Genomic DNA, 9,241 nt, shown 5'->3' with positions numbered 1-9,241 from the left:
GATAAATGAAATTACGGAGTTATACAGTGTCTTCCCCATAATTAATTAATACGTACTAAACCTTTTGAAATGAAAAATAGCTTGCCTATTTCGGTTAGGCTTGTTTTGTCAGACCAAGGTGCTTGTTTCTCCTGAGATCTGGCAACAATGCTGCCGGCGCGCGAGACTTCGCAGAGAGCAGAGAAACGGACAGAGCGAACGGCACGCGTTGTATCCATGGACTACAGGAATATCTCGTTTCTGTGTTTGTTGCAATATACTTTTACTGATTACTGCCACTTACCTCCTTTCAATGCCCTAAACGTGTTTTGTTTCTAGTTTTTCTTGTCGGACTGTAATTCTTTGGGTAAGTAAGTGCTGGTGGACATCCCCACTGTTGTTTCAGGACTGGGACATCATATTTGCGTGAATATTTTGGATATTAGATGAGCGAAAAGTTCCGTACCTCTCATTTTGGACACCAGAGACGTGTTCCTCACCAGCATGAAAGTACGACACAACTTAAACAGTTTTGTCCGCCGAAAAATTGAATTATTCGTACCGGGTGGATGTTAATTGTCTCAACGGGAGTGAAAATACAACTCAAGAGTCCTTGACAGAAATGATAATGCTGCGGTTGATGGAGAAACATTTCTAAAAAATCACCCGCAGTGGACCTGGCGCCCCGCATCAGTCTAAACATTTAACTTCACTCCATGTAACGTTACTGTCATAATATTGTTTGAAATTCATCCCAAATCAGATTCATACAGTGACCATATGGCTCTGCCTTCTCAAATTTGACAATTACTTGGGACTTTCATTTGAGGTCATTGACTCCTTTGAATGGAACAAAGGAGGTTGATGTTTCTGAATCTGCTTTCTTTTACAAACATTCAGAGATTTGTTCTCAGAGTCTTTCATATGTGGATGTTGCGGTCACACCATCTCCTCAAGCGCAGAGGGATCTAGTGAAGTTCAGCCCTCCACCAGTCTTTTGTCTCTATTAGGTCCCATTCATTTGTTTTGAAGGAGGAACATGGGAGTCCAGACGAGGGGAGCCTGGGTGGCTATGGCGTTCTCGGACTGGGTCAGTGGATTGGGAATTCTCATAATCTTCCTGATGGAGAGTTTAGCAGTGGATGCAACCAACATGGAGCCAGTCTACTGGAACTCTTTGAACAGAAGGTATGTTGGTGGTCGAAATAAAACTGTTGCACCCAGATACAAGTTTTTCAAAAAGTTCAATTTTCTAAAGGCTTTAAACGTCAAATGCCTCCAATTACAGATCTCTATGGTAGTGTAAATAATACAATTTAGAATAAATTGTAATATTTGTTAATTTGCATTCGTGCATATAATCCTAGCATTAAACTAGTTGGAACAGAATGTTGTACCATAGAAAGATGATTCTAATTACATTTCGATTTTGATTCTTTTAGTCAAGTTAACTTTAAACCACATACAGGATCCCGGAAAACCTAAAAATATAATTCATAAGTGTGATTTCTGTAGTCAATATCATTTTTGTAAACTGAAAAAAAAAATGGTGTAGAAACAGTTTCACTCAGAAATTGATAGCAAGTTTCACAATTAATTACAAAGAAACTCCAGTTAACACATTGAATTAAACTTGAAATTTTGTAAAATAATTTTGAATTTTTTTTTTTTTTAAATTTTAATTTTTTTCGTAAGTGTAGTTGTTCTCCATATTCTGAAGTTTTTTGTCTAGATGTTTTTGCGAGTATAATTTCTATAAAAAAAAAAAAAAAAAAAAGATTTAAAAAATTCACTTTCAAGCCATTATACAGCTTTGAAAAGTAATAAAAAAAATCTAGGAAATAGGTCAGAAAGTGTGCTAACTATGTACATATAAACTCAACCCCAGTTGGGACAGGGGTGACTTTGGCCTGGGACACAGTCTAGTTAAAGGATTGGACAGACACACTCAACTGAGAGAGACAGGGGGCATTTTCCGGCTGGCTGCCTCCCGATTATGGGTCGCGTGCATGCCCTCCCTAGATAAGGCATTCATGCTTCACCCACAGTGACACAATCTGCAAACCCACGCAAAGGTCCTTTGATTTTTGTCTGTGCTGAGAATGCTCTCTGAACAAGAGGAAAGGAGAAGCCACGTTATGAAGAGTGTAGACCTTAGCTGAGAGATCGAATCAGGAAGTCTCTCAACCCTTAGAAGGAGGTGAATGAATAAGTGGAAGAAAAAATACTGGTTAGGCAACTAGGCAGTTGGTTTGTTTAAAAAAACTGCCTCTGAGAACTTCAGAGCTTCACACTGACAGACGGATGGTAGAGAAATATAATTAGAGAAGAAAAATAGATCTGAGGCGGAAATTATAAATATGGTTGGCTAAAAGAGAGAAGAAAATAAAGATTAAATGGATGCTGAGCCAGAGTTTCAACTTATGAAGTAGAGAGAAGGAATTGAGGGGTTTGTGCAGATAAAGGCATATATAAAAGGCGATAGAGAAAGTCATTCATCCATATGAAATAAATGTTCCTCTGATATCTGAAAAGGTCAGCGTGTTTACTCACACCCCGACAGCCACATCCCTCTCAGGTCATCTCACTCTCTTTTCACTCTCTCAGTCTCACACACGCACACACACACATTTGGTACATATGTCCACAAGACAATTGAACATTTCATCATGCACATAAAGATGCCAGAATATTAATTAATATAAAAAAATCATTATGAATAGCGTTCTATGGAAATGTGTTGATGTGTCATTTGTTTTCATAATCTGATGTATTGATTGCATGAATCTGAATGTTCAGTGAGAGAAAAATGTTGACATGATGTTTTCCATCAGGAAATGATTGGATTATGACATGACAAAAATGGAAAACACGACTGAATGCAAGTTTATTGAAACAAGGCTTTGAAGGTTGCCTGGCAATCGGTCAATATAACCTAATAGAACACAAGTCAGGAGTTTTCAAACTGGGCTAAGGAACCCCGTGAGGGCTGCAAAGGAGTGCTAGAGGGTCTGTGGAAAATTGTGATTTTTTTTTTTTTTTTTTTTCTAGGGTTGTTGAAGTTAATGTTAACATAAAATATGAATTAAATATATTTATAACACAAAAAAATACAATATTTATCTTTAAAAGTGAAGAAATAATTAATTTAAAATGCTTGCTGTCAGGTTTATACCTTTAAAGGGTTACTCCACCTCAAAATGAAAATTGTGTTATTAATCACTTACCCTTATGTTGTTTCAAACCCGTAAAAGCTTTGTTTGTCTTTGGAACACAATTGAAGATATTTTGGATGAAAACCAGGAGGCTTGTGACTGTCCCATTGACTGCCAAAGAATTAACACTGTCAAGGCCCAGAAAAGTATGAAAGACATCGTCAAAATAGTCCCATCTGCCATCAATGGTTCAATCGTAATTTTACGAAGCTATGAGAATACTTTTTGTACGCAAAGGAAAAAAAAAATAACGACTTTATTCAACCATTTGTCTCCTCCAGCATATCTATGTGGTACAGCTGACACAGAACAGCATACGCTGTTTGCGTTCAGTGGATATTCTCCAAAATTGTACTACAGTGACGTGGAGGAGACGAATTGTTGAATAAAGTCGTTATTTTTGTTTTCTTTGCTTATAAAAAGTATTCTCTTAGCTTTGTAAAATTACGGTTGAACCATTGATGGCAGATGGACTATTTTGACGATGTCTTTCATGCTTTTCTTTGCCTTGAGAGTGTTAAATCTTTGGCAGTCAATGGGACAGACACAAGCCTGCCGGTTTTAATCCAAAATATCTTCAATTGTGTTCCGAAGATGAACAAAGCTTTTACGGGTTTGGAACGACATGGGGGTAAGTGATTAATGACAAAATTTTCATTTTGGGGTGGAGTAACCCTATAATATTACTTGACTAGTGAGTACAAAACAATACATTAAGCTTAATTTTTTTCAACTGCTTATAATTTTTACTTGTCACAAAATTTCTGAAACCTGACATGCAAACACCAGAACCACACACCAAATCTGCAAAACCATAAGCTAATTCTCAGCCTTTGACTCAGTTTTCAATTTCATAAAACACTTTTTGCAAAACACAACACTCAATTCCCTATGTAACACACAAAAAATCTAACAGGAATTAATATTATATCAAAGGTGTTTGCTTTTAAGATGTGTTTTTGATATTTTTAATGCAGTGCTTCATTTTGCAAGAGATGTGAGGCATTTTGCATTTTGTGTGTGTGATTCTTAGATTTGTGTGTAAAGTTTTGAAAATGTGTGTAAGCAGTTGAAAAAAACTAATACAAAGCAAATATTTTAAAGATAATGTTTACATTGGGTTTTGTTACAGTAAAGTACAGTAATATAAAAATCTAAACAATTATACTCAAACAGTATAATTGTATGTTTTTATTTTAAAATATTAATAATCATATTTTGGGCTTCTTGGGATCAAAAAAATTGAAAACTCTGGCCTAAGTAATGCCAGCAGAAAGAGGAAAAGCAATTTACCACTTCTATTAAAGATTACAAAGAATTAAAAAAAAATAAAAATGGAATAAAGTGCATTGATGCATAATTCACAATAAGACCAGAATCATTCATTAAAATGTAAACCGGTTCAATTTTGATTTCATGTCTTTGACTTTAACCTGCCAACATTCAAAGGTCTTGTTAAGTCATGTAGCACGCTAATGTCTGGAGAAAACCATTAGTCTCTCCATAGCGTGTCGAGAGAAAAAAATGGCGTTGAAACGGGTCAGACAGGTTATGGGATGGAGGGGTGCGTGGGAGGAGAGGAGTGGATTCGGCCCCTCAATGAGCGTAATCAGTGGTGAGCACAGACTGTCTCTATGCATCGCTCCAGGGGAAGTTGTTGTACAACTCTGTGCCTCAAATGAACATTAAATATTTAATCCTTCATGGCTCCCTCAATGTTTAATGAATCAGCTGCTAATTGGAGACAGATAAAAGCTTTCTTAACTGGGTTAAGCGTTTCACATTAAAACATTTTAAGGGTAGGAAAAGATACTTTGGAAAACTGACAAGCAGAGCACAGAGCCTACATCAGGTCTTCAGACTTTTGACCATTTTACTATAGTCGCAGTAGGTTTTTTTTCTGCCGGATCTGTGATTGATTAGTTCTCGTTTGCTGAAAGATCTTGTATAGACCCTTTCTAGGGACCGAGAGCAGAGCGAGATTAAACATTGTTTATGAAAAGAATGGATTTAGGGTTTGTAAATGTGCTTCTCGGTGCAAGGCCCTCCCACATCTCCTAGCCATTTGTGTGCATGAGTGTTTTTTTGAAGTGATAAGACCTCATGGAAAATGTTACATTGTTAAAAGAGAGATTGTGATTGTGGCATTAAATGGACTGAAAATGGAATTGTACCACTTGACCTCAGTTTCCAGGGGTGCGAGAGTGGGAGGATAATCCTCTACACAACACCCCTCCATTAGTTCATCATGGACTGCTCCATCATCAGACAGGCAACAAAGCCATCTGTGAAGGGATTACTATCTCTATACACACTTTCTCGCTTACGCTTTTTCTTTCCGGGGTTAATGTCTTTCTCCCTCTCTGTCACATTCCCTTCACCTATTCATCTTCTTCTTCTTTTTTCTCTCCTCATTCATTACCTCATTCTTTTGTGGCACTCCTCTCTCTGTCTTTCCCAGAGGATAATTTTATTGCTCAGAGGTTGCTCTTTCATAGTATCAGCTTTATCTCTGAGATTTCTTCTACAATGTCTTTAGGGAAGTACAAATGAGATAATTATTGATGTACAGTAAGGAGATTAGTCAGATACTTTGAAATGTTTGAGTTCTGAAACTTCCAGACTTGTGTGTAGGCAAATCTGACAGTGTGGTCTCATTAATAATCATATATTCACAGGTAAAGTGCAGTTCTAGCACATTTTCATATACCCTGACATGTACATTATTAACATATTGACAGCATGTAAACTGTAAGCATTTTACCGTTGAACAGTTTGAGACATGCAAATGTTTTTGAAATCTTTAGATAGATTGAGGATTGAATTTATCATTTTTTTTAAATGGTTAAATATGTGGTCTCATCACATTTATTTAATTTATTACTTAATCTGACATTATAATGGTTTCACGCTGTACTATTTTCAACTCCATTCAAAGGATAGCATTGCAAATGTTTAAACTTTAAAATAGTGAAATCAATGTGAATTATCATCACTGAACCATTTAATTTCACTTTGTTTGTCAAGGGAAAATGTCTATATGCTACTTGGTCTTCTAGGAAATGCATGCCTCTAAGTACTTTTCTGCAGAACTGAAAAACGTACCTATACGTACAAATCGCTGCAGTTTCCAGTTGAAATGAACACTAGAGGCAGTAAAACTCATACGACTTTTATTACTTTTCACACAAAGTATCATTTACAGGTCCACAGTTTTGATTAATAAAGCCTAATTTTTATGCAATTACTTGATGAATCTTACGTTATTAATTAAAAACAATTTTAACATGCTGCGACATTTGAAAACGAATACCTTCGAAGGTTGGCGTCTCACATCCAGCTTCAATGGTATGGGTTTTCATGTTCAGTAGGTTTGCTCACTAGCTCACGCAGTATGGAGTTGTGCTTGAGAGGTGAAGTGCTCCGGTACGAATCCTGTGACAAAATAGTTCAAACCTGCATATAAGGAAGCTAAAATGTCACGGTTGCATCAGTAAATGTGACCCTGGACCACAAAACCAGTCTTAAGTCGCTGGGGTATATTTGTAGCAATAGCCAAATATACATTGTATGGGTCAAAATTATCGATTTTTCCTTTATGCCAAAAATCATTAGGATATTAAGTAAAGATCATGTTCCATGAAGATATTTAGTAAATTTCTTATCATAAATATATCAAAACTTCATTATTGATTAGTAATATGCATAGCTAAGGACTTCATTCGGACAACTTTTTGAAGCTAAGGACTTCTTTCGGACAAGGCGATTTTCTCTATATTTAGATTTTTTTTGCACCCTCAGATTCCAGATTTTCAAATAGTCGCATCTCGGCCAAATATTGTCCTATCCTAACAAACCATACATCAATGGTAGCTTTCAGATGATGTATAAATCTCAATTTTGAAAAATTGACACTTAAGATTGGTTTTGTGGTCCAGGGTCACAAATGTGTTTTTATATCAGCTTTGCATTTGGTAACACTATCGGGTAGGTTTACGGTTGGGTTTGATGTAGGGGATAAAGATTCTTTGTCAATATGTAAATAGTACATTTCAGATGCTGTCACTACATCCAAATTGTACGTTTCAGTGCATATCAAAATAAATGTGTAAATATAAGGATACCATCCACTATTATGTTAATGTAATCAGGCCGATTCTCTTGAAGACTATGTAGACACGACATTGCTTGGATCTTTTCTTTTTTTTCAGGAGAAACATTCGAAACAAGAAGTTTAAGCAGAATTCTCCATTTACTCAAAGTTTTTATTTGATTAATTTGTTTTAATTATATATTTTTTCTTTTCTTTGGCTCCTGTGTTCTTATAAAGGTATTTAATCTGCACCAGCAACCCTTGAAACTTCATAGTTTGACTTCTAGAGCGTTCAATATCAGTGTTATTCAGCTGGACCTGCCATCTTCACGATGAAAACCACCTTCTCTTGTTTCACTCATATTTAATTTTTGGTTTCAAAGATGCCTCTCTGGCATGCCTTCAAAGCCCTGGCATGATACTGGGCTGTGTGTGGAAAGCGTAATTACAGTTTTAAGATTACTCCGATGATGGTTCTGAACCAAGAGGGGAGGGGGTGGTATTACAGTGAATGACAGAGACAAGCATTGCGCTTTACATCATCTGTTAACATCAGCACCCCTTGTAAAACACAACGTTTATGATGATGACAGTGATTGTTTCTTTAGCTGTTGTTCTCTTTTGCTGCATGCCGTCTATGGATTGAGGCTATGCAGGATTAGGGTTTTGATGTCATCCAATTTATTGGAAAAATCTCTCTTTTTCTTCCTTAGCCATCTCTTGTTTCCCATCCTCTTGAAGGTTGGATGAGCGTTTGTTTCTGAAGGAACAATGTAGGTAATTGGCAGGCCTTATATGTGAATCATGAACAATAGATTGTCAAGAAACACAATGAAGAAAAGTAAACAGACAGTGATGAGAACATGCATTTGTTTTTATAGACTAGATGAATCATGGACATCCTGGTTTTAACTCGCTGATGTCTCATTAATAGGCCCAGACGCAATCTGCGGACTTCCTCCGTGGAATTCTGCAGAATGGATATAATATAAACTCTGTAAAATGCTTTGAATGGTGGACCCACACACTGCAAAAACGATATACTATATCATTGTATGGCATTGTTCGGCAGCCTGTATACTAAACAGGCTGCCGAACATTTTATCCACAAACTTTAAAAAGAATCAGAATTGGTTAATTCTCCCATGGCTTGGTTCGAACATGAAAACCGAGAGCTGAGAGGAAGCGAGAGAACACATGAAAAGTGAGTTGGGAGTTATCCTTTCTCCATGTGCCCTCCCCTCCTTCTCTTCCAAACAAAGGGAAGGTTATTTTTAGTGACGTTCATTTTTAATCATCTGAGTGTTTGGAGCTTGATGAGTCTTTTCATGTTGGGCTGAGGAGTCAGCGGCCTCTGGGCCCATCGGCTCCCTGGAGCTACTCGACCGGACCACAACAGAAGACCACCCAGTAGACATTTTTTGAGGTACACAATGTTACTGACCGATAAATTACTTGCCAATAAATTGGGGAAATAACATAATTTTCAGTATTGCACCATTTTGTTGTAATGGACCCCTAAGACCTAACAAGTCTTATGAGTCAGAGAAAAGTAGTTCAGTTTTGAAAAATGGGGTTTTGTGACCTCTGCGTTTTTTTTGTTTCTTTTCTTGGTCTCTATCTTTCTGCTTTCAATCACAAGGCCCCATCCTTTGTCAGCACCTTGTGTCTGAGGGGTTTCATGTGCACCACTGTTCAAAAGTTTGGGATCAGTAAGCTTTTTTTTTTTTTCTGTATTCTGCTTTCAACTTTGATATTAAGAAATGTTATTGAGCACCAAAATTCAGCTTTTCCATCACAGGAATAAATTACATTTAAAAATATAAAATTGTAATATTTCACAATATTATCGTTTTAATTGTATTTTTGATCAAATAAAAGCATCAGTGTTTAGGAGTTGACCAGACTTTTAAAGGGGTTAAAACGCAGAAAGTACAAATCTGCCGTTGTATCA

The 9,241-nt window shown here is 36.7% G+C and overlaps 1 protein-coding gene across 1 annotated transcript in view; it reads left to right on the top strand.

Moving 5' to 3' along the window:
• The first annotated feature begins 149 nt into the window (after window positions 1-149).
• LOC306864531 (ephrin-B2-like) overlaps window positions 150-9,241 on the top strand; it is a 38,476-nt gene continuing 29,384 nt past the window's right edge. The window contains exon 1 of the mRNA XM_079408616.1: window positions 150-1,167. Within this exon, the coding sequence (XP_079264742.1) occupies window positions 1,019-1,167 (149 nt within the window). The 5' untranslated portion in view covers window positions 150-1,018. The remainder of the gene's footprint in view (window positions 1,168-9,241) is intronic.

Source organism: Barbus barbus (genome assembly GCF_936440315.1).
Source record: "Barbus barbus genome assembly, chromosome: 45".
Lineage (NCBI taxonomy): Eukaryota > Metazoa > Chordata > Actinopteri > Cypriniformes > Cyprinidae > Barbus > Barbus barbus.
This window is presented reverse-complemented; position numbering and strand designations above follow the sequence as displayed.